The sequence below is a fragment of the Populus nigra genome, chromosome 8 (assembly GCF_951802175.1).
Source record: "Populus nigra chromosome 8, ddPopNigr1.1, whole genome shotgun sequence".
Taxonomy (NCBI): Eukaryota; Viridiplantae; Streptophyta; class Magnoliopsida; order Malpighiales; family Salicaceae; genus Populus; species Populus nigra.
Window position 1 is genome coordinate 17,126,897 of NC_084859.1, and position 25,536 is coordinate 17,152,432.

Below are 25,536 nucleotides of genomic sequence, written 5' to 3' on the forward strand. Positions count from 1 at the left end.
CTGATTAACAACAATAAATTTTTTAATAAAAAAAATTGTTTTAATAAAAAATAATTAACCACTGTTGACTCGTGGATCCATCCGACAAGATCTTTCCTAGTGTGTGTGTGTGTGTATTGTTCTTAAAATAATAAATACACATGCGTATACCAAAAAAGAGAGAGAGAGAGAGAGAGAGAGCACAAATAAAACACTACAGAAACTCTAAGGTTTAAAATGTAAAAGCCCTCCTGAAACTTGAGTAAAAAATGAAACTCCACCCTAAACTAAAAATAAATCCAACTTTTCATTCTATTTAAGCTTAAGTGATAGTGTTTTGATATAATGATGAGAACCAAGGATTTTTCAAGTTGGAGTAGAGTTCTGACATGAATTTTGAGTTTTAATTAAAACTATTTATTTTAGATTAGGATTATTTTTATTAGTGTTGCGATTTTACCTTTATTTAAAAAAAAAAAGACTTATATCCTATATAAATAACGGAGGTGTTCTAAACATTCTGATAATAAGAAATTATCAAAAACCTTTCCAAACTTTCTGTAAACATATCTCTCTCCTCCAGCATGGCATCATGTAAATCCCACTCTCAAATCCTGATAGCTGCGGAAGCGTCTGGGCCTTTGGGGCGTTTTGAGCAGCTGTGCTCAAAACACCAACGAGGCCCACAACGTGTTTAGGATATAGCTGATTGCCGAGACAAATAAAACATTTTTAACATCAACGTCTAAAAATAATTAAAATTTTAATTTTAAACAAAATAATTAACTTTTTAAAAAATACCATTTGAAATACATCCCAAACAGCTCTAGCTCTAGATAATAAAGGATGACTGCCGAGACACACGTCCCTTCGTTCCACTGATCGTTTTTTTTTTCTTTTTTCTTTTTTATCTCATGCATGTACAGCATGCTAGCGGTTTTTTTTTACCTCGCCAAGTTATTCAACTAGGAGAAACAATCGCCAAAACATGTGAACACTTGTAGATATTTGTACCTGATTCAAGATATGCTAATCGGTAACATCCAAGTCAACAAGCCTATGATTTAATAAACACTCCTGCCGCAGGTCATGGCCTAGCAGGAGGGGCAGGAACTTATTCTTTTCCTTTACATCTGGATTCAATCCTTTCCGTGCATATTTATCACCCTTGCAATACCTTACCTGTTCATTGAACTTGCAGGGTATTTAATGGATCCGAGAATTAATCATAATGTATGTAAATTAACCCAAACATCCCGAGTTATCAAAAAAAAAAATTAATGAATAAACACCCCTACCCTCCTCCATCGAGAAAAAGGTTTCAAATTCGAGTGTCACTCAAGAAAAAGAATTTGAAGTTTTCAGAACCCATGACTCTTGTCTTCGTCTGCCGTCATTTCATCTATACCCTTTTAGCTCACGTCTTATTGAGTTAATCTACCCTTTAGCCCGCTGTTGTCATCAATTCGCTGTTCATTGAAGTAGTTAAAGATCCAATGACAATGGCGTCTGCTGGAATTTGAGAAGAAAGACAATGAATGAATGAGTCCTTAATCAATCCGAGTACAAAAATCTACACGATCATTCCTCCTAGGCACCTGCGAGATATATAAATGAATTACCATAATTAGATTCATCTAGCAGTTGTTAGTTGAGATAAGTTTATGTTTTCACAGACTATCAAAAGTTTTTCTACACAATTTGGCCTGACCGCGATTCTGGAGAGACAATTTCTCGGAAAACATTTGTCAATCTACTCCCAGAACAATTAATTTTTCAGTCGGTTTGGGACACTGTAAAAAATTAAATGTAATTTTCTTGATAGATACAGCACAACATGTGGACTTTTCCCACGTCAGTAGCCCAAAAGCAAGATTAAATTGAAACAGTTTTTAAATTCTGTAAATAGTCTAAAGGATATTCAAAGCACTTATCCAACCAAAATTTTCTTTATTAGGAAGAATAGCTAAATCAATAATTATCTCCTCACCAAGTTTATGCTCATGGTTATGTTCCATGTAAAGCTGGGCAAAGGAAGTTGATTTTTTAAGATTTCTGAAAAAGGCTTGCCTATCTCCGCAGGAATCCCATTGCTTGGTATACATTTTTGAGAGTGGCATCTGCAATCTCTGAAGCTTTTCTGGCACCTTCCTCCAAAACACTATCCAGATATGCCGAATCAGAATGTATTTCCTCATACCGAACCTGAAAAGGTTGAGAACTTCATTGATGATGGGGACACCAAAATAAATGATTATGACAGAAAAGTGGAGGCCAAGTTGGTTCTCAGCACAACAATGAATAGATGCTCTTTGGCACATTATATAAAACATGCCATCATTAGGCGGAAAAAACAGCCACATATGAATAGATTATTTTACTTGTAAAAACTGCATATGAATTGTCAGTGATCAAAAAACGCAAACTGTGTCAGAACATGCAACAGTAAGGTCAATAACTGATAGAGGCAGCATAAACTAATTGGCACCCATTTTCAGGGATTTACAATCAATTAGCGGGTTGGGCATCAAACTATCTATTTCCAGCAGTCTTCAATGCAAGTTCATCAACCAGCAAGTTACATGGCACTAGGCAACATAAAATCAGACTGCAGTTTTCCAAAATTTCTCTAGGTACTTGTTAGTTGGTGAAAATTCCCAGGTTCAGAGTAGGACAACATACAAAACCAAGTTGGGCATGATCAATGATACTGCACATACAAGTGCAGCAGCGATCAATTGTATTACTAAATAGATGTGCAGCAGTACTCCTGAGGAGGGGGGCAGGGATAGGGAAGGACAGTACATGTAGATTACTAACAATATCTGTAATAAAATATAGAAAGGCATAGAAATGACCCCTCCATACTTTCTGTTCTCTAAAGTACATGAGCTGAGATCAAACTAAGTGCAAATGGGAAAGCAACTGATTTTCATGAACTCCGGTCAAAAGCCATATGCTACAATCATGTTGCACTGGAGCTGGCATGTTCAGTTACACAACAATAATCACTTCAGTATCTAAGACAACTTGTGTAACAAAGTATAGCATTTGTCCCTGACCCTAGTGAAAGAGAAAGGCATGTATAGAGGTAGAAACCTGGATGGGATGTAGATGTTCAATCAAGGCATCTGTTAGGAGAGGTTTGAATGAGCCCCAATTCAAACCCTGACATTCCTTTGCTACATCCTACAATCAGTGTTCAGCAGACATGGTCAGAGTGGAATATCATAAGACCTCACAACTGCCCAGAATTACAAGATCAATCATTTCCTCAAAACACAGTTGCCAACATTCTTCAATCCCAAGATTAAAGAAAAGATTGAACATGAAACACAAGGTCAGAGAATCATGAACAGGCATAAAGCAAGGAATTGACCAAAGTAAATAAGATGTGAATTTCAATACCTCTTTCGTCTTGCCTGAAACAAGCTGATATACCGAAAGAAGATTGTTGCATTCAGGCCTTTCAGGATTGTCAAATTCCAGGCTGCATGAATTGCAAGTGGAAAAGCAAAAGGCACAAGATGAGAGGGACCTTAAGATACAATGCTCCAGAAAATGTTCTTGGATCAAAAGATATAGAAAAGAGGGGAAAAAGCTATCACAATTTTCTAGATGGATAAAGAACTAACGCTGGAAATGAATCAGTTTTGCAACGCTTGATCTTGTTTGCTATTACCTACAAGACAAAAGGAGCTGTTGAGTGACTATCACTTTTTCCAATAAGAGTTTCAAAATTTATAAGCATGAAATTCACAGAACCATAATCAAAATATCGTTCATCATACCTCGAGATTTAATGATAACACAGTTTATGGAAAGCCAATTTTAAAAGCCAACATTTTGACAGGAGCAAAATCATCGAGGTTTTAAAATTTCTCCCACACTTTCAAGATTTAATGATAACACAAAGTTTATGGAAAGATGAGTCCTGCTAATTAGTTATTGAATTTGGCAAGACCAAGATGCTAAAATTCTTCATTTCCACACCACAGAAAAATATCAACCATCACTTGAGCTCTTGATGAAATTATAATCATACCTTATAGTGTTTATAGTAGCAATCATTTCTTATATTTAATGTCACACTGTTCAGAGCAAAATACATGTAAAGGAAATCACTGACTCAACTCACATCTTTTGGATCAAGAAGATTGATTCGAGACTGGTCAGAAGGTGCAGACTTCGACATCTATAAGATTAAACCACAAGAAAATGTTAGTAAGTGTGCAATCTCTTCTATGGACAAGAGAAAAGAAGTTTACGAGTTATTTGTTTGGTTAACTTGCTGCCTTTCTGCCTATATGGTCAGAGCATAAACTGCTGCCCATTATTAGAAACTTAAATGCCAAATCATATTTTTTCTGCAATGGCAGAAACCAAAGGACAACTTTGAATTTGTGTACAAGAAAATCAGTGCACCAACATAAAATAATTATCAATAAATTGTTAAGACACTTCTTCCAAACAATGAAATGCCATTAATTGGTAAACAACCAATTGTGAATTTGGGTAGTGGTAAAGTGCATTCGCACCCCTTCCTCTTCAAGCTGTGGGTTTTGTAAATGCAGGCCTTGCATGGATTTATTGCTTCAGATGATGACAGTATAAAAGGAAATGGAAAACAGAATAGGAACAGAAGAAAGTCCATCCCCTAAGAAAATCAATTGGGTTTTGCTCACAAATCAAGTCTGTATTCAATGCCTTGATTGATGCAAAGATAAATTTCTCGAGCCTGCCAACTTAAAACTACCAAACCATAAATTAAAATAAGTAGAGCACCTTGGAAAGACCATCAGTTAGTGACATAACACGGGCTCCAGCTGGTGGTATAAGTGGTTCAGGGACCTACATGGGAAAAATTATCACAGAAAAATTGTCTCATCATTTGTTATTTCATCATGAAATGTAAGATAACCAGAAATCAAGAAACAGAACCAAGCATCAACCTTAAAGATAGCACCTCCTCGCCTGTGGCAGAATAAAAAAGTAGTCAAGAAATGATGACATATAGTCTAGTCTTTTCAAAAACATAGATATATATTGTAGCTCTAAGTAGAGATGTAATTTTTACCCTCCCAATTTTTTCCACTTCCTTCCTCCATATAAATAATTAACACGCTCAGCCAGTTCACGGGTCAACTCCAGATGTTGCTTCTGATCCTCACCAACTGGGACAAAATCAGACTGCAGAAGCATGCTGCAATTTATAAGGATTTTGCATTCAGGTTGATTACCATTTTTACACCAACAGAAAGGTAAAGACTAGAGAATGAGATAATCAATAACTAATCCTGATCAAACATATCACACTCATTGCGCATCAGAAAATTCCTCAACCGCCTACTTTCTCATTATCTGTGACACTAAATTACAAAAGGATCCAGATATTGTTATAAAACTTCTAAAAGATAAAAGTTTCACAAAATATGTGCTCATGTTGGAAACCACCTGATACAAGAGAATATCAGAAGCCATAAGAACTGGATAAGTCAAAAGAGCAACCCCGACATTTTCATCCCCCTGCAGAGGAAAAAACCATGATATAAAGTTAGTTTAAACAGCAGAAAGGGTTATAACAATAGCATAAAGTAAGAGAAAATGTAGAGTCTGCTATGAAGACCTTACATCTCCTGACACTAAATGTGAAGCGTTGACACTAGTGATGGTTAGTAATGATAATTGTTGTTCTATGGTAATACAGAATGCAACTAGACATGCTTTGAGAAGATATGTGCAAAAAAAAAAAAACATTTTGCCCTTTGGCTTCCTCCACTAAAACAAAAACTAGATTTTTCGTGTTTTTCAAAAGAAAGGATCCTTGGATATTGCCAGAACACTGCTCTTTATGCTAGATGAACCTTTTTTCTTCTTCTTTTTGCGCTAGAAGAAAACAGTTTACATATTCAATTCCTCTGTCAGTTTTAATATATGTTTACAGGTTGGACAGAAGTCACAGAACTCCATGCACATCAACCTGTTATCTTATGCATGGAAATACCAATGTCAATGATAAGATACACATGGTATAACCAAAGAAAATATTCAATAGAACTTGATATGAATGGGAATAGCTGCTCAAGCAACAGGATATCAAGTGTTAATATTGAGCTACACACCCACCGCCTTACGGGATTTCTCTTTAAACTGGATCATTCTGTTAAGCCAACCAATTGGCGTGGCAGAACTTAGAAGCCACATAAGCTCTACATGTGCATGAACATGAGACTGTACAAATACAGAAGCCTGCAGGTATATCAGGGTAATCAGACTAATTTAATAAACATTAATGCCAAATATCTACTCAAACTACTGAGTAAGCAGCATTATCAAGGATCAATAGCTGCAAGACCTTTGAAGCGTCTATACCACAAGCCAAATAAATTGCTGCTGTATCCCTTGTTGCCTTAGATAATTCTTTTGTATCATATGGTAGTGTAATCTGGAAGTTCAACAGAAAATCTGTGACAGTTAAGAATTGTCCAATTATGTTGTATAAGAACAAGAAAAAATGATGTGAAATTTAAAAGATCAAGGATATGTAGTCCCCAAGAAACCGAACCCCACCAAGCATGAATCAAGGCATAAACAAGAAAATCAGGTTAGAATTCACATCTCCACCCCTCTCAAGTAAAAGAACATGCTCATTATTTTCGAGAAGTGCCAATGAACAAGATGCATTAGACTCCTACTTTTCACACAGTTTCTCAGAAAAAGTCAAGGATGCATCAGGTTCCTCATTGGGGTGCTTTTAATAATAAGCATGTCGCTCAAGTTTTTGCTTACAACAGGTTAGTTGGGCACCCAATTTTGTGTAGCACTAATATTGTTTTAAATTAGTTAAGATTCAGCATAACGACAGATCTATGGAAAGAGTTCTCATATAAACAGATTCATGGTAAAGGTCCATCATCTATGAAATTCTAACCTTAATTCCAGGGGAGCATGAGAACACAGTAACATCAATCAATTAACCCAACCTGCTCCTCAACAAAAAGAGAAAAAGGGAACATCCAGATGTTCCATCTAGGGGCACTGACAGCACTTTCTACTTTTTTCCCCAAAATCATAATTAGGAAAAAGAAAAGGGAATATTTGGTTTGATCAAATTAACACTGTTATAATGGGAGAGTTATCAAGAAAAGAGAAGAGGATGAACCTTTAAAACTCATTAGGAAACGTTATCTTTTTCAAGGACAGGATAGAGATATGAGAGTTTTGGAGGGAATTTAACCTTATCCTCCTTCCAAAATAAAAGATCTCAGCATCACAAATTTGGGTGTTGAGTAGGTAAGAGAGTTTGATGTATAAGCTTGTTCTCTTCATGGTATCCTTACGATTAACTCCACCCTGAAGGATATAGTAATACTTAACCAATTACATGTCTCATTTTACTCTCTTGCCAAAAAGAGGGGATGGCAAACCCTTTTTCCACCGTCATACATTCAAACAAAGAACATAACTTCCCTAGAATTACTTCTGCAGCATTACTGTTTCTTTGAAAGAATCTCTCTCCCCCAACCCCCCACCACAGAAACACCATCCAAAGACATGACAGGCAAAAGTATTGTTTAAATGTATATATGCGCCCCCTGTGCTCTACATGTTTATCAAGAAAGGTGATTCTTTAAAGTTGAGCAAACACAACAGTTTCAACTTGAAAATATATAGAAATAAATAGCTCCCAAATTCAGAGTGAGGCAAATCATTCTATCAAATATGCCAAAAACATAAATGTCCTAGCACTAACCCTACATGAGAGTGTAAATTTTGATAAGAACCATTTCCCAAGATTGGCTTGGGATAACTATTCTCTCACTCTCTAATTGGTTAAATCAAACGATCCCTCTCTTCACCAGCTTTCTCTCCAGATTGAACTCTCTAACCCCTTCACACCAAAAGGCACCTTAAGTCTCACATTTTTCTATTTATGATTTGATTTGGGCAGCGAAAGCAGGCAGGCTATCCCCTACTATAAGTATCTTAATATTCAAAAAAATAAAGCATCGACAAGTTTCCCACATAGCCAATAAGTTCATAAGTCCTAACATTATAAAAACTGCAAGGCTAATCAATGGAAATTCAAAAACTTATTAAAAAGAATGCTAAACAAATAGGACTAAAGCAATGTAGAAATCTAAACAAATTTTCCTAATTTTTAAACATCAACCAAAAGAGCATAAAAATTCTTCCTTCAGCTCAGTTGCACTACATAGAATCTATGAAATCAAAAATTACTCTGAATATGAAGTTTGGAAACTACATACCGCATGGAGGTCTACTATGAAGAAGAGAGTCTCGTATGTATTCTGCAACAGTTATAGCAAATCATGTCAAGAAACTGAGTCAGTTTTTTTTATAAAAAAAAAGGAAAAGAAATAGTAGCCAAAAAAGAACCTGAAGAGCAATCCAGTTCTTAATGGCACCAAGATAATTCCCTAGGTGAACAGATCCTGTTGGTTGCACTCCAGACACTATCCTCTTCCTGTCAAAAAATAAATCAAGTAATTAAATAAAAAAAAGGCTTATAGCTCCGAGCTAGCAAAACAAAAAGGCGATAATTCGAGTCATTTATTACTTTACAGTCACAGAGGTTGGAGAGTTCTCAGGAGAAATTTGTTGAGAGTGCGAGACATCGCAGTAGCAGCGGAAACCGTTGCTGTATTTTGAATTTTGTCGAATTCGCACACTTTTACTTGCAAAACCATTCAATTTCGAACTGAAATCGGAGAGGGAGTGAATGTGCGAGTAGAGAGGCGACATACTATTTAAATACGCAACAAAGTAACTGCATGAAATATAGAGCGTAGAGAGAGAGAGAGTACATTGAAGAAGAGGAGAGTAGAGGAGCGGGGTTTGAAAGGATGAGAAAGTGTGACAGAATAGCGCGTCCCATTTTCGATTTCCTCCTCTGCCTTTGCGAGCAAGCGGCTCAACTCCACTTCCTCCTCTCACTTGATAATAAGAACGATAAAAGACCTCTTTTCAAAATTACAAAAACCCTATTTTGCCCTCTTTGTTTTGTTTCGAAAAATCTCGCCCCCTGTAATTCATTTTCTTGTTCAATTTACCCCAACGTTTCCGAAATAGCGAAAGGCCACGTGTTTCCTTTTTTTTTCACTAACAAATCAAAAACCGGATTGACTAATAAACTCTTAGTGTATATAGTATTATAGGATAGGGTGTTTTTAAAAAATATTTTTTGAAAAAAAATATATTAAAATTTATATATATATATATATATATATATATATATAATTAAGGTTTGATCTCCTTCACTCATTATACTTTAACAAATTATATATTATATCCTGAAATTTATATAACCAATAATACTTAATAATCCTTACCAAAAATGAGAAACAAATATTTAATTATTTACATAATTGCTATTATTTTTTATTTAATAATTAAAGAGTCATTCTAATATTAATAGTACAATTTATCATCAAGATAATATTACAACTTTGCTAAAAAAAATAAAAAATAATAACTAAAACTTGGTAAATGGTGTTTCATCCCTTTTAGACTTTTTACCATACATTTCATTTGCATAATCCAAACTCCTGCATTTATAATACTTAGATTTTAATAATTCAGATCTTTTTATTTTTTTTATTCAAGCCAAAAATATAAAACTATAATCATGAACAACAACAACAAAAAATATATAAACTGATGGATAATCTAGCAAAACATATGCATTAAAACCTATGTCATGTGACAAAATAAACAATTTTAGATTATTCAGCAACAATACATATACTCAAGATTCTAAGGACATTTAAGGTTGGATAACATGATTACTAATATAATAATTATTAAAAATTTACATGATTATTAATTTTAAGACTTGTGAAATTAATGGAAGAACATAAAAATCAACTCGGACACTCACATTAATAAAAAAAATTATAAAAACATTCATGAGATTTTATTAGAGCAGATATTTGGATAAAACATTCAATTATATAATTATTTGAGTGTTTATTAAATTAAAGATTATAATCGATTGAAGCTTAGACTATGAAATCAAATTAGTTTCCATATGCAATTTATAAGGGCTAGATTGATATTTCCTTTTTCTTCCCTTTCATTTCTCCTCCATAACCAACCCTATGAACTTAATTTTTTTTTTTAAAAAAAAAACAAGTGAACACTTTACTTGAGGAGTTGAGCTATCTATATCTATCTACTTGATAGCAGTCATTCCTTCTCCCCCCCTCTCCCTCTCCAAAAACCATGTCCTTCACCGCATCCAGCAACCTCCTTCCCAACACAGCCATCCTCTCCTCCCGCAAAAAGCAAAGCGCCGGCTTCAACCCACGCGCTTCCTCCATCAAATGCGATCTCTTTTCCCCTACTTCTTCCCCTTCACCACTAAACCCTAAACCCCACTCCAACTCCAACTCCAACTCCAACTCCAAACAACCAAAAATCCAGAATTCCCTCCTTAAAGCCCTCACCTTCTCCGGCACCGCCGCTGCCGCCAGTATCTTTTTCCGCCTAACCCCCATCATCGACAGCGGCGGTGGAGGCAATTGTGGAGGAGGAGGAGGAGGAGGAGGAGGAGGTGGTGGCGGGGACGGAGGAGCAGGAGGAGAGTTCTGGAAGAAGCTGTTTTTTGTAGCGCCGGCGAATGCCGATGAGTCACAATCGGAAGACTGGGACTCACACGGATTGCCAGCCAACATTGTTGTTCAATTAAACAAGCTTAGCGGTTTCAAAAAATACAAACTATCGGAAATTCTGTTCTTCGACCGGCGAAGATGGACTACTGTAGGCACGGAAGACTCGTTTTTCGAGATGGTTTCGCTCCGTCCGGGCGGAGTTTACACGAAAGCTCAGTTACAAAAGGAACTTGAAAGTCTAGCTACTTGCGGAATGTTCGAGAAAGTGGATATGGAAGGAAAGACAAATCCTGATGGAACTATAGGGATCACAATTTCCTTCACTGAAAGCACATGGCAATCAGCTGATAAGTTTAGGTGCATTAATGTTGGATTAATGCAGCAATCGAAACCGATCGAAATGGATTCAGATATGACTGATAAGGAGAAGTTGGAGTATTATAGGAGTCAGGAGAAGGATTATAGGAGGAGGATTGAGAGGGCAAGGCCGTGTTTGTTGCCTACGCAGGTACATAGGGAGGTTTTGCAGATGTTGAGGGAGCAGGGGAAGGTTAGTGCACGGTTGTTGCAGAAGATTAGGGATAGAGTGCAGAAATGGTATCATGACGAGGGGTATGCTTGTGCTCAAGTTGTGAATTTTGGGAATTTGAATACTAAGGAGGTGGTTTGTGAGGTTGTGGAAGGGGATGTTACTCAATTGGTTATTCAGTATCTGGATAAGTTGGGGAACGTTGTTGAAGGGCACACACAACTTCCTGTTGTCAAGAGAGAGTTGCCCAAACAGGTGAATGGAAATCGGCTTTGAATTTGTTTTTTGTGTTGCCTCTGTATGTTAGCTAGGTGCCGATTGATTGTCTATGAATGTGGATGCTTCATTGAGTTTAGGGCACAATCTAAGCTGTAGTTCTAGATTAGTTATTGTTTTTCTTTGTTCAGCAGTAACTGTAGATACCTGAGTACAGAGTATTGGTATATGATTACATCAAATCAGGTCTCCGAATACTAGTAAATTGTGAACAGACAAGATTGCTGCTGCTTTCTGTAGGATTGAAATAATAAGCATGCATCTTTAATGCATAAATCTTCATCAATCTGCTCTCCTCTAAAAATTTTCTCCATATTATGTACAAAAGACATGAAAATACAGATTCTTAAATTCTATTTCCATTTGATGAATAACTCTTCAACAATCTATTGTGATCCTCACACATAGAAACTCTAGAATCCATGCTCTTTGTGCTTTACTGCATTACCAGTCATGTTACAAATACTTAATGACAGTGTTTGGTGAAATAGATAAAGGATGGTCTATCATGATGCTGCCCCTCCATTGACACTGCCTCCTTTTTTATACTGCTGACTTTTTAATATAATGAACTTTTGCTAATTGCTCATTTTGTAGGTTGATTTATTTTGTGTTTTTTAATTGGTAACAACAGCTTCGACAAGGTCAAGTTTTTAACATTGAAGCTGGGAAACAAGCTCTGAGGAACATCAACTCCCTAGCCTTGTTTTCAAACATTGAAGTCAATCCAAGGCCAGATGAGAAGAATGAGGGAGGAATCATTGTTGAGATCAAGCTTAAAGAATTGGAGCCTAAATCGGCTGAAGTCAGTACAGAGTGGAGCATTGTTCCTGGACGTGGAGGACGTCCCACATTAGTATGTATATCCAGTTATGCAATATGAACTTGCTTGTAGTTATTAGGGTTATAAAGCTTAAATGCCAAAATTCCTGTTTAATGCCATATCCCTCCTCTTCAGGCTTCATTCCAGCCTGGTGGAACTGTTTCCTTTGAACATCGGAATATCAAAGGGTTGAATCGGTCCATTCTTGGTTCTATAACCACCAGCAATTTCTTTTCGGCTCAGGTAATTTCTCCTGAATATACATTTCCTTTTTCTCAATAATTTTCAGGAATGGTTTGTTACCAATTTATGTGAGATTTCATTACTGAAATGTCCATGGAGTTTCCTCAGGAGGATCTGTCTTTTAAGCTTGAGTATGTCCATCCATATTTGGATGGTTTATATAGTTCACGAAACCAAACTCTCCGTGCAAGCTGCTTCAACATCCGGAAACTGAGTCCAGTCTTTACTGGTGGGCCAGGAGTGGATGAAGTCCCTCCGATATGGGTTGACCGGACTGGCATGAAAGCTAACATTACAGAGGTGAATGTTCTCCCATATCCAAATCTAAGTGGTCGAAAACATCTTTAAATTCAATAAAATGATTTCCTAATGAGTGGATATATGTTATGTGTGGAACAGAATTTTACCCGTCAGAGCAAATTCACCTATGGGATTGTGATGGAAGAGATAACAACAAGCGATGAAAGTAGCCATATCTCTTCAAATGGTCAAAGAGTATTGCCAAGTGGAGGAATTAGTGCAGATGGACCTCCAACAACTCTCAGTGGCACTGGCGTTGACCGGATGGCATTCTTACAGGCCAACATCACGCGTGACAACACCAAGTTTGTAAATGGAGCTGTAGTTGGTGATAGGAACGTATTCCAGGTCAGAAAATCTTTTGTTAATTTATGGGTTGTTTGGGGAAACACAGCGTTACTATTGTGAATGGTGGAGCCAGTTTTTAAATTTCATAGTTAGGTCACTTTTTTCTAACCAGAGATTAGCTGATCTGATGATCTGATTAGTTGAAGGACGATTCCATTTTCTTTCTAGGATTGGTTGAGAACAAACCAGACCTGGTTGTTTGAGTTGCCATAGACCCTTATTTCTTGTTTTTAAGCGCCTCCTTGCTTGGTTTGTGAGTTTGGTGGATATTGTATGGTTTGATTTAATCATTGGGGCTCATGCAAATTTGGGGCTGACAATGAGCACTAGGTTTTTCCTCCTGTACAAGAACAATCGGCTACTCTCATTCTTGTGATTTTCATATGTAAACTCTTCACTGCCTGGGTAACCTACGCATTTTATGTATGAATTGCAGGTGGACCAAGGCCTTGGCATCGGCAGCAAGTTTCCATTCTTCAACCGTCACCAGCTGACATTGACCCGATTTATCCAGTTGAAGGCGGTGGAGGAAGGTGCTGGGAAACCACCACCACCTGTACTAGTACTAAATGGCCATTATGGTGGTTGTGTTGGAGACCTTCCAAGTTATGATGCTTTTACTCTCGGGGGACCTTATTCTGTAAGGGGTTACAATATGGGTGAGCTGGGAGCAGCCAGAAACATTCTTGAGGTAAGTTTTACTGGAGACAACATTTTACCTAGGATCAAGATGAACTGTGTTCTATCTGGTTCTTAATTGATGTTTCTTCTGAAAATGGAACCCTTGCAAGAACTAATTGTTCGCAGATGGTAAAATATGATTGTTCCCGCAATCCATAGATTTGGACTTGCTGTCAGCTATCTGATCCCTCTTTTCAATGTTGCTTCCAGCTCGGAGCGGAGATACGCATACCTGTGAGAAATACGCATGTTTATGCATTTGCAGAGCATGGCAACGATCTAGGAACTTCCAAGGATGTGAAGGGGAACCCAACAGAGGTCTACAGGCGAATGGGTCATGGTTCATCTTATGGAGTTGGTGTCAAGCTGGGTTTAGTTCGAGCTGAGTATGCTGTTGATCATAACACTGGCAATGGTTCAGTGTTCTTCCGGTTTGGAGAGAGATACTGAAAAGCTTGATTATCAGTATAGGCTGGATTAGCACATTTCAGCCATCATATTTTTGGAATAACTGCCAGAGTTTTTGATCATCTGAAATCTCGTGTGATACTTGGAAGAAGTAGATACATGATTCAATTTGAGTGGATCTTATCTAGTCAGTTTTTTGGGAATCATATGCTCTATGTCTGGCTTTGCAGGAGCTGAGAGATGTTGAGAAAACTGTGATGCCCCAATTATGTGGTTTGTGGACTCAAAAGACATTTGACTTTTCTAAGCAGGTTACTGTTTTGTTTAGAGTGAAATAAAAATTATTTTTTAAAATGGTTGTGTTTAGAAATATATTAAAAAAATATATTTTTTTAAAAAAAATATTTTTAACATTGATATATTAAAATAATCTAAAAGTATATATATATAAAATAATTTAAAACTAAAAAGAATTTAATTTTTTTTAAAGTATGGTTATATTGTAATATCAAATAAAATATTAGTTATTGATGTGCAAAATTCAAAAGTGATTTTGTGGTCAAGTGATTCTCTTTTGTTCGATTTGTTGTCTTTTTTCCTGCTTTGAGCTCTCAGAGCATTTTCTTCATGTTGCTTCCGCGATCGGCCGAGTTTTCTTCTTGTGTTTTATTCTTTCCATGTCGAGATAAATGTTCTAGTGCGGGAGCCCTGCGTCTTATATATATATATATATATATATAGTGACCATTTTGACATGTGTGTTTGCACGGGCATGGATCAATTTTTTAAAACATAATATATCATATACAAAATCGTGATTAATTTTAGAAATAACTAATTACGTGTAGAGCTACGCGGTTAATGTTTTTTGCACAAAAAATATATAAAAAAAAATTAAGATCTAAAAATATTAAGTTTTTCTGTAAAATTATATTCAAGAGTCTTAGATCTGGCTGCAATGTCTAACCCAAGAGTAATATTTATAATATTAATAATAATATTAAACTTGTATGATCTAAGTTTAAGTGGATCTAACTACAATACCAAACTTAAAGGCTTTTGATGTGGGTCTAACTGCAAGGTTGTGTCATAAAAATGTGATGTGATAACTAAATAGAAACAAATTTAATATTACAAAATGAAATTAAACAAAAAAAATTAATTAAAAAAAAACAACAAAGCAAATCACTATTACAATGAATAGTGTTTTGCGAGGAGGGGTACAATAAAATCTCTTCATGAGATTACAATAATCTAATAAAGAGTAAATAAAACAAATCATAAAGTTTAATTTTTAATCAAATCGATATTAAAAGATTAAATTATAAGAAAAAAACTACTCAAGAAAAAGAAAAAAATCTTAATCAATTGGTTTAACCCGTCAAACCTGGGATTCATGTCATGAGAGAGTGATAATTAAATAGAAAAAAATTCACATTAACAAACTAAATTAAACAAAAAAAGATTAATTAAAAAAAACCTATAACTAATAATATATTTTTCAAATTTATTAATTATTATATTAGAAATATTCATTATAATAAAAATAATGATATTTATAATACAAATAATAATATTTTTAATATTAATAATAATATTAAACTTGCATTATCCAAGTTTAAGTAGGTCTAGCTGCAATACCAAGTCCAAGAACCTTGGGTTTGGCTGCAACACCAGACCTGAAAGCCTTGGATGTGGGTCTGGCTACAAAGTCGTGTCATGAAAATGTAACAACTACATAGAAAAAAATAATATTAAAGAATAAAATTAAATAAAAAAAATAATTGAAAAGAAAAAAAAAAGCAAAGCACTATTCCAATGAATATTGCTTTGCGATGAGGGGTACAATAAAATCCCCTCGTAAGATTACAATAATCTAATGAAAAATAAACAAAACAAATCATGAATTTTAATTCTCAATCAAATCGATATTAAAGATAAAATTAAAAGGAAAAAACTAATTAAGGAAAAAAAAACTAAATCAACTGGGTTAACCCATCAAATTAGGTTAATCCGTCAAACCTATGATCAATATCATGAGATTGTGATAACTAAATAGAAAAAAAAATTAATATTAACAAACTAAATTAAACAAAAAAATATTAATTAAAAAGAAAAAAAACCTATAACTAAAAGGCATCTGCCTTTTAATGTGGATTTGCATAGTGCAATCCATGATGAAAAGTTGATCTCTTTTAGTTATAGTTACAAAATTAATAGATGAAATTGGAAGGAAAAAAATAATGAAGAAAAAAAAAAAAATTGAATCAACCGGGTTAACCCGTCAAATATAAAATTCATGTCATGAAAGTGTGATAGTTAAATAAAAAAATTAATAGTAATGATCTAAATTAAACAAAAAAAAGATTAATTAAAAAAAACAAAGGAAAAAAAACCTACAGGAAAAAAAAAACTAATGAAGAAAAAGAAAATAAAACCTGAATTAATTAGACTAACCCGTCAAATCTGTGATTTGTATCATGAAAGTTTGATAATTAAATAGAAAAAATTTAATATTAAAAAAATAAATTAAACAAAAAAAATTAATTAAAATGAAAAAAAACAAAAACAAAGGCAAAAAAAAAAATCTAAAGATATCAGTTTTTTTAACGTGGATTGCATTATGCAATACACAATAAAAGACTAATATCTTTGAGTTATAGTTAATTATAAAAACTCTCCTACAATTTGATTTGAATTACACTTTTTTTCTGTTTGTATCCTTAATAATACATTTTATTTGATCTTTTTATCCAAAAAATAAAATGTAATTTATCAAAGCATAGAAAGAGTGAAATTAAATTAAACTATAAAAAGTTTTTATAATTATCTCTTAATTTTATTATTGAACATGTCTTTTTTTATTTTTTAAGATTTCAAAATATCACAAGGCAAATGTGACACAGTTTAAAAGATATTCTTCATAAAGTGAGAATACTATTTTGTTAAATGCCAAACCAATTAATAATAATAGTTTTCATCTTTCTTATCTTTTGCTAAACAAAAGAAAACCTTTTGTTATAATAAAAATCATATTTTTCATTATTTTATATAATAATAAAATATCTTTAGTATGGTAATAAATAATTTTTAATTGATTTTTGGGGAATATATTATTTTTTCAAAAAAAAACACTTGCATTACCTCGTGTGTACTAAGTCTTGGTGTTTGCAAGTCTTTATTGATAAATTATCCCAAAAACAAAAAAGCATGGATCGTGCAGCGATTTCATGGATTAAAATATTTGTTCCCTAGCTGTTCTTAATTCTGACTGTCATTCAGTTTGCCCTTTCTTGCGCATTCAATTTTATGTAAAGGATGAGAGATTCGGTCTCCGTGCAGATGCTGTTTAAACTGTGTTCTTTTAAAATTAATTATTTTTTTTTAATATTTTTATATTATTTTAGATTTGTTTATCTTAAAAATAAATTTTTAAAAATAAAAAATATTTTAAATCGCGATCCTACGGTAAGAAAATCGGTGGTAATAAACAGATGTAAGCATCGGGGAGGCATTGAACTGCCGGAGGCAAGCTACATTGAACAAACCTCCAGTCCCGTGGTTAGTTTCCCAGCTCTTATATTCCATCATCCCTCTTTTTTTTCATTAACAAAACTATTGTTAATGGAGGCCTGTCCAACACCGTCATGTTCACTTTTTACCTGAATTTTTTTGCCTTTTCATTTCTGCTCATTTAAATTACTTTTGCAACTAAAAAGCATTTTTTATTTATTTTACTTCGTGTTTATGAATAAAGAAGCACCTCCTCCTTTTCCTTTCCTTTTCTTTTTATGTAATTTCATTCTTAATTTTTTTATTTGATCATTTTGGGATCTAATTCCATGAAATAAAGTTTTTAATTGAATTAGAAAGATAAAATTTAAAATGAGAGGATTAAAATGTAAAACATGAAAAAAAATCTCAAAATTCTTAGAGTTTTCATTTTGATCCAAAAATTTATTTATTTATTAATTATTAAAAAATTTGTTGGAAAATAACAAAAAAGAGAGAAAGTTATCTTTTAGCCACAATCCAACTATCAAAAAAGAAAATTTTTGTATCATGGAGTTTCTTTTCTCGAATAATTCATTAAAGATTGTTTTTCTTTTTAAATATGATTGAGAAGGTAAGTCATGCTCGCATGATTTTATGGATTCATTTGATTTTTATTTTTATGATTGATTTTAAATGATTTTTATAGTATTTTTAGATGAAAATAAATTTTTAGAAGAAATTTCCCTTATAATTTTCCATTCACAACATTGATGGCAGGGTTTTAGGCTTAAAAAAACAGAAAAAAAAGGAGCGAACTGTCATTGGCCCTTTTAGTCAAATTAAAAAAATAAATAAAAAGGGCTTCAGCATGTGGACATGGCTTTGCAAGAATGCAAGCTGTGCGAGATCCCTGGCGCATGCCATCTTTTCTTTAACCTAAATTTTCTTTTTTAGATTTTTTTTCTTTTTTTTTCCCAAAGATTTTAATAAAATTATCAAACAATTTTTTTACCAGCCTTTCATGATTTATCTTTGCTTTTCATTTTTAGTTTAATTCTTTATCTTTTCTTTTCTTTGCAAATCTTTATTACATTGAAAATAAACTCCAAAAAACTTCAATATATTATTTTTATATTTTTAATACATCCTCGACATGGTTATGAAAACATTATTAATTTTTTTATTAAAATTTTATTTTATGATTCTCATAATTGTTTGGTCCAACAAATAAATATTTTGATAAACAAATTTTAAAAAAACAAATAAATTTTAAATAACACGCTCCCTTATTTTTTTTTAAATTGTATATATAGTGCATGCTTTTTAATAATTAGTAGTTATTTTTTAAAAATTTGATGATTTTTTGAAGAGATTATTTTATTTTATAACTAAGTTTTATTTCCATGATGTATTTATAAAAATAAAATTCATTTTTTATTAGTCCAAGAAAAAGCCTCAAAGATAAAATGAATAAAAACATTATAAAAACCTGATATTTGAAAACATATCCGTAATACAAGCATATTTCTTTATCATATTCAAAATTAATTTGAATTCATACCCCGGCATAACATATGTTATGCAGGAAATCAAACTAGTTACATCCTATTATATCTCTATAAATTTCTAATCCATGTATTAGTTTCATAATTTTTTTATTAGTTCCATTCTATTATATCTCTATAAATTTTTTATTAAGCATTTAATTACTATGTATTCTGCATTGTTCAAGTAAGCCGTTAAAAAAAAGGGTTCAAAGAGATTGTATCATGTGAGCATTTTTCCTCTTTTCTTTGTACAAAACTCCAATAAATTTGGTAAGTAATGGCTTCAGGCGGCGGCGGCGGCAACAACAATCATTTTCAATCTCTAATTCCGCGTCTCATAAAACAAAATCATGACCTATAGTGTATACAATTTAAGGATCTTTTGAGCTCTTTAGATTTGTGAGAATCGATTGAAGATATATAGGTATAATGAGCCAGAATCGACAAGAGCAAAAGCAGTCCTCAATAATGCAAAAAGGATGATTCTTTACAAAGTAATTTCAGCTGTGCATCATATAGAAAGATATTGAGAAAACATTGATGATGTTCGGGTAATGAAGAAATTTTTGAGATCTTTAAACTCAAGATCTGATCATGTTGTTGTAGCAGTAGAAGAGTCAAAAGATCTAAAGACATGATATGGAAGAATTTATGGGTTCTCAAGAATTTATGGGTTCTCTTCAAGCTCGTGAGTAGAAGATTGAAAAAAAGAGAAGGAAAATCACTATATCAAGCATTGCAAGCAAAACTAAGCTTGAAGGAAACTATTAAGCGGCTGTTTGGTATTGTAGTTGCGGATGGAGTTCACCTACAGTTATATATATTATTGTTTGATTAAGTAAAAAACATAATTTTATCTTGGTAGGACCTATCATAAACTGTGGTTATGCCGCAAGTTTACCAAAAACACAAGAAAGCAGCTCTTTGCTGCTACTTGTGCAGAGAAATCACATGAACAGTGTATCCATGCTCCATTGTTCGCGTGAACCGTGGAGCATGGATACACTGTTCTGTGAACAGTAGAGATATTTTTCACTGTTCTGGCCGGACCGGGTCCGGTCTAATATTTTTCCTGATTATATTTTATCTAATGTTGTTGCGCTCTTAAGAAACCAAGAAAACTGTAGTCCTTGTCGGATGTATTTCATACATGATGAAATTATAGATAGTTTAATGGAACAATAAAAAATATTTCATATAAAGTATTATCTATTTCATGATATAATAACAATAGTTAAATCTAAAATATTTAAATTCAAAACCATCAATATTAATATATATTTTTAAAATTATTTTATAACCTCAATTTCAAAATCATTTTTAACCAAATACATTAAACTACTTTTTGTTCAACCTTAATTTCAATTATAATTTTAATCAAATATATATAAATATAAAATTAACTTCAATAAAAAAATATTCTCTATAAAATAATATTTTTTAAATTATAACCATAAAAATTATCACAATATCAAACAACAGATTTCAGCTAGTAAAGGAGGCTTCTAAAGAGTCAGATTTTTCTAGGACAAAAAGAGGCGGAAGGTCATATAGAATCCATAAAATTCATGAAGGAAATGGTGACAATCAAAATTATTTTCTAAGAGGCCGTGGTAAGGTCGTGGTGGTTGATCAGGTTAGAGGTATGATATATCACAGATTCAAAGTTATAATTGTAAAGAATTTGGCCAATTATGTTTCATATTGTCATCGCAACGCTGTCAGTGAAAATAAAATGAAATAAAGAAAAAAAATTCGAATTAAAATATATAATCTAAAAAAACATAGAAAAAATTTTAAAAAAATTGACCCAAATAAAAGTACGAGGGCTTGAAACACGATTCTGAAAAATACAACGGTCAAATCAGCAATTTTAGCTGGTCATAGTTTTTTGTTTTTTTGGGTGATAATAGCACATTTGTTTTTTACAATCTTTCATAATTATTTTTAAAATTTTATTTAATTGCTATATTTTTTTATTTAATTAAATACCATTCAATATTTTATTTTATGAGATTTTATAACATGGCTCTTTTTTCAGCCCTCACAATAATTTTGTTCGTAAAAAAAAAAAACTTTGGTATAATGCGGGCAGTGATATTATTCTCTCAATAATGCTATAACCGATAGTAAATAAATAAAACAGAAACCGGTTCATGTCCACAATATATGGGCCTGGTTCTGGGCCCATTAGTCTGTATAATAAGAAATAATCTCTCAAAACAACGTGGCATCAGGCTAGTTTCTTTCGAGGTGGATCCAGAAGGAGGTAGCGCCCACGAGACTTATATATATATTAATACTATTCAGATTCGGTGCTCCCTTTAAAAATCAACTCTATGAACTCTGGAGAATTGAATTGATTTGAATCTGCAGAAAAATCGACAATTGAAAAGAAGAAGAGAGAGATGGCTCTTAACCCACAATTGTATCCAAACGGGATGCCCGTTCCTTTCGAGAACGAGCTGTTTGTATTGGCCAGAGACGGCGTCGAATTCGAGGTCGACAAAATCCCCGGGTTTGTTTTTTGTTTTTCTTTTTTTACTCACAAATGTTCTCCAATTTTATTTTATTTTTTATTTCTTTTGAAATTTTAATGAAGTCTATTTTCTTAAAGGGAATTACGAATGGTCTATGTTGGTTTTAATGGGTTATCCAACCCTTTGCTGCTGCTGCAGATGCGGAAAAGTTAAAGCTAAGGGAACAATCTACTTGTCTAATATACGGATGGTCTTTGTTGCATCTCAGCCTGTTGGAAATTTCTATGCTTTTGACATGCCTCTTGTAAGTAACCGATGAATATTTATATTGGTACTCAATCGTCTATGTAATTCTTCTGACTCCCTCTTCCTTGAACCTTTTCATTTGGTTGGTTGAGTCTTCTTTCCCTTTCTTGTATTACTTTGGATATAGCTCATGCATTGGATTTCATGTTGACAAGATATTAGCTGTTTAGTGTTTTCGTCAGAGGTGATTGGGTTTCGATTAGCTTTTTCAAATCTTGCATTTTGTAATAATCAAATTTAGGCAATGCTATTACCTAACATCTGATCCTTCTAAAGCTCTTGGCAAAGAAAGATGAAGCTGTTTGTTTTTAGCAGCTAAGCAGTGTGGTATCCATACCGATGGTATATTTCTCATTACATACCCTCTAAACTTGTTCAATTGGTAATTTCTTCTCGCTGAATGCGTTTCCCTTCTTGAGAAGTGGAAGCAGACATCATAACAAAAACCAAAAACTGGAGTGATTCGAACAACCCTTCAGTCATTTTTATATTCAAAGTTTTTAGGCCATGGTTGATTCCAAGCATGTAGATTCTACGTTATTATTTTGAGGTCCGTTGGATATCTACTCTTTGGGCCTTCTCGTGACCCTTATTCTGAAATTACTCTGTCATGCAGCTCTTTATCCATGAAGAAAAATTCAACCAACCTATATTTCACTGCAACAATATTTCAGGTTTCGTGGAACCTGTAAGTATAACAGTGAAAAGGCTTTCTTCTACGATCACCACTTATTTTTGTGTAAGCTAATTGTCTTGATATGAAACTTCAGGTAGTTCCAGAGACTGAGAATAGGGCTCTCTACTCCACTCACTCGTTCAAAATTTTGTTCAAGGAAGGGGGTTGTGGAACCTTTGTTCCACTTTTTCTCAACTTGATCTTGGCGGTGAGACAATACAATCAACAAGTGAACTCTGCACCAAGACCTTCGATAGATCCTCTGCAAGCAGCGCAAACTCCAGTTGATGAAATGATGAGACATGCGTAAGTGATATAATACGTTATATAATTTTTGTTTGTAAGATTAAGATCTCTTGTTGATTAAAACTTGTGATATGTTTTGCAGATATGTTGATCCTAATGATCCAACAAGAATCTTTTTGCAACAGCCCACTCCACAGTCTGAGCTGAGGCGTCGCACCTACCAGCCATCCTCAGCTGAACGTACAATGTGATTTGCTATTTTCCAATTTCCAAGCAAAAGACTGTGTGTATAATCAATCCAAACTAAATACAACTACTGTGCTGTGTCAATGTGCATTACCTATCCATTTATAAAGTGCTAAATTACTCTACATCCTTTTATTTGTCTTCGGTAATTATATGTGTAATCCCCACCCTACGGTACTCGCATTTAATGTTTTTGAGGATAGACCGGCGAAGAATATCGAGATTTGAGATATTCAGTGTCGGTCATCTTGCCAGCTGAAGCTGAAAACATTGAATTTGATGGTGGGCGCACGTTTCTAGGTCTGCCACATTCTTGTAAGTTGAAAATGTTGATGGTGGAGATCGGCAACACAGAAATATTCCTGCCATTTATCTTTTAAAATGCAACTTCTGCTGGTCTTGAGGGAAAAGTATGTTTCAGGCGTTGCTCATTGTTTTTATTTTGGTTGTTGAACACGAGGAAGTTTAGCGCAAGCTTCTATCTTGAGTGAGGTTTAATGGTCTTTGCAGATTTCTGCTTTAATGGTGGCATTAACAGAACCAGTTTTGATGCATAAAAATTAGTTGAATATTGAAAGCTGATTTGGCTTGGATGTCCTATCAATGCATGATTTCTGCACAGGTGGTTGAGCTTATTTTGTCATTGCTGGGATTCTTCGAACGCATAAAAAGATTAAAGATTTCTTTGATTATAATTTGTTCCCTGGTGGCTTCTAATCATGTGCTAGCTTCAAAGAGAATTTTTAAGGAATCTAATTAACCAAATATGTTTAAATCAAGAGCAAAGCACAGAATATCAAGCCCTTAGGTTTGGACTGCCCGCGCTCTTGCTAGGCCAGCCATCCAAAATGCAGAGGCTTTTTGGCGAATTAGGTCAGGGCTCTGTTGTCCAGGTATTTTTGTTCTCATAAATCGGTTGGCTTCTTCCATCCCATAGTTGTCCAAGCAGATACACATCAACCCTTCATTGTACTCTGTTCGCGCTGGAGTGAAAGGTTAGTCCATAAATGTTAGGTCACAGTGCAGCTGGGAAAGATTTGAACGCTTTCCTCAGAGGGTTCATTGTAGCAATAGCATAGCATGATCAATCTTTAATCTGTACTTTCAGCGGTTGTTCATCCTTGGTGGGGAGCATATCATAAGACATCTTACGCATGAAATTCTTCACCTTTGGAGGTATGATCAATTGTGGAGGCTTGCCCCACCGATAAAAACTGGGCTCGACACCAATGTGTTTTGTTTATCAAATCCAGAACGGCAGCTGGTTCTCCCTCTCTACCGGGGGTCAAGGACAGATTACAGATGACGGCAACAGTTGAGATCTTAGAAGGTAAAGAGCTAATCTTTCACCACATCTAAAGGCCGGATTTGTTTGGCAAGAAAATGCTTCGATTTCCCTACCTGACTTGAGCTCTCAGGGTATAGAAAGATCTGAATCTCAGAGTAGGATATTGTCATTAGTATGATAAGCTGCAGAAATTAATATGATAAACTTTCTTAGGTACGTCTCTCTTGTTCTAGACAACGATTTTGTTTTCAAGAACGCAATATCTCGTTGATTGATGACAACAGAGAACTTGCTCCAATCCAAGACATCAGCAAATGGAAGATCGCGATTATTTGAAATTACAACAGGAATGCATCCATAGTGTATGGCATCACTAACCCTTGAAGTGTTCACTTCATAGCCCTCTAACATGGAGGCAATATTTTCTCCCCTTAAAGCCTTGCTCGTAAGGGAATGTTGAACTTCCATTAAATATGTCAAATTGAGTATAATTTCCCCACAGATTTATCAGCTGCCGCCGGACTTGAGAATTTTGGACGCGTCCAGCAAAGTAGACGAGTCTATAGCTGCAACAGTCGGTGTTTACATCAAGATATAGCAACTCTAAAAAGAAAAGGAAACAAAAATACATCGAAGTTTGCAAGAAGACGGAAAATAATACTCTTAAAATAAACATCTCTAGATGTAATTATTTTGGTTATGGACATGTTAGTGTCAATATGAGCTTCTAGTTCTCATTCAAAATTTATAAAAGGCATACTTCCCACACCTTACTCACTTGTTGTCATGTAATGTAAACCAATCTTAGTTACTAAGGTTTGAATCTTGATTTTATTATTGAAGCAAGCTATTCTATCAAACTAAAATATCATGCAATATCCATTTATTTGGTTACAAATTACAATAATCAAAATTTTTAAATAAATACATAATTTATTTATTAATTTTAATTAATCACAAAATAGTTTTTCGTTTTAATATAGATGGCTTTTCGTTCATTAAAGTTTTAAAAAATAAACTTAATTTCAATA

General features: G+C 33.9%; 3 protein-coding genes across 5 annotated transcripts; 2 read left to right on the forward strand and 1 right to left on the reverse strand.

Moving 5' to 3' along the window:
* Window positions 1–1,201: 1,201 nt before the first annotated feature.
* On the reverse strand, window positions 1,202–8,955 carry LOC133700553 (tryptophan--tRNA ligase, chloroplastic/mitochondrial). 3 transcript variants are annotated; one of them, XM_062124116.1, is made up of 16 exons: window positions 8,808–8,955; window positions 8,561–8,701; window positions 8,380–8,467; window positions 8,250–8,291; window positions 6,335–6,424; window positions 6,106–6,228; window positions 5,434–5,505; window positions 5,057–5,169; window positions 4,932–4,953; window positions 4,765–4,830; window positions 4,118–4,174; window positions 3,615–3,661; window positions 3,388–3,469; window positions 3,079–3,168; window positions 2,050–2,184; window positions 1,202–1,577 (listed from the first exon to the last, which is right to left on the reverse strand). In XM_062124116.1, exons 1-15 carry the CDS (start codon window positions 8,876–8,878, stop codon window positions 2,050–2,052), a joined length of 1,239 nt encoding a protein of 412 aa, XP_061980100.1. In that variant the 5' UTR covers window positions 8,879–8,955; the 3' UTR covers window positions 1,202–1,577. The 3 variants fall into 3 exon arrangements, with proteins under 3 accessions (XP_061980100.1, XP_061980099.1, XP_061980101.1); XM_062124115.1 differs by having other exon boundaries at window positions 1,970–2,184; XM_062124117.1 differs by lacking the exon at window positions 8,808–8,955 and having other exon boundaries at window positions 1,970–2,184; window positions 8,561–8,760.
* Window positions 8,956–10,122: 1,167 nt separating this feature from the next.
* Window positions 10,123–14,575, forward strand: LOC133701521 (protein TOC75-3, chloroplastic-like). Its single transcript, XM_062125460.1, has 7 exons — window positions 10,123–11,397; window positions 12,053–12,274; window positions 12,377–12,484; window positions 12,593–12,784; window positions 12,884–13,132; window positions 13,569–13,823; window positions 14,024–14,575. Exons 1-7 carry the CDS (start codon window positions 10,225–10,227, stop codon window positions 14,261–14,263), a joined length of 2,439 nt encoding a protein of 812 aa, XP_061981444.1. The 5' UTR covers window positions 10,123–10,224; the 3' UTR covers window positions 14,264–14,575.
* Window positions 14,576–21,510: 6,935 nt separating this feature from the next.
* On the forward strand, window positions 21,511–23,342 carry LOC133701001 (UPF0664 stress-induced protein C29B12.11c-like). Its single transcript, XM_062124751.1, has 5 exons — window positions 21,511–21,781; window positions 21,942–22,047; window positions 22,666–22,737; window positions 22,820–23,031; window positions 23,114–23,342. Exons 1-5 carry the CDS (start codon window positions 21,672–21,674, stop codon window positions 23,220–23,222), a joined length of 609 nt encoding a protein of 202 aa, XP_061980735.1. The 5' UTR covers window positions 21,511–21,671; the 3' UTR covers window positions 23,223–23,342.
* The last annotated feature ends 2,194 nt before the right edge of the window (window positions 23,343–25,536 follow it).

Bases quoted from the DNA above. Each gene is read 5' to 3' on its own strand.
- LOC133701001 (XM_062124751.1), top strand. From the start codon at position 21,672: ATGGCTCTTAACCCACAATTGTATCCAAACGGGATGCCCGTTCCTTTC. The intron at 21,782-21,941 runs GTTTGTTTTTTG...CTGCTGCTGCAG, and splicing joins GAGGTCGACAAAATCCCCGG to ATGCGGAAAAGTTAAAGCTA. The intron at 22,048-22,665 runs GTAAGTAACCGA...TCTGTCATGCAG, and splicing joins ATGCTTTTGACATGCCTCTT to CTCTTTATCCATGAAGAAAA.
- LOC133700553 (XM_062124116.1), bottom strand. From the start codon at position 8,878: ATGGGACGCGCTATTCTGTCACACTTTCTCATCCTTTCAAACCCCGCT. The intron at 4,831-4,931 runs GTTGATGCTTGG...TTTCCCATGTAG, and splicing joins GAGGAGGTGCTATCTTTAAG to GTCCCTGAACCACTTATACC. The intron at 4,175-4,764 runs GTGCTCTACTTA...TTAATCTTATAG, and splicing joins TAACTGATGGTCTTTCCAAG to ATGTCGAAGTCTGCACCTTC.
- LOC133701521 (XM_062125460.1), top strand. From the start codon at position 10,225: ATGTCCTTCACCGCATCCAGCAACCTCCTTCCCAACACAGCCATCCTC. The intron at 12,485-12,592 runs GTAATTTCTCCT...GAGTTTCCTCAG, and splicing joins GCAATTTCTTTTCGGCTCAG to GAGGATCTGTCTTTTAAGCT. The intron at 13,133-13,568 runs GTCAGAAAATCT...TATGAATTGCAG, and splicing joins GTGATAGGAACGTATTCCAG to GTGGACCAAGGCCTTGGCAT.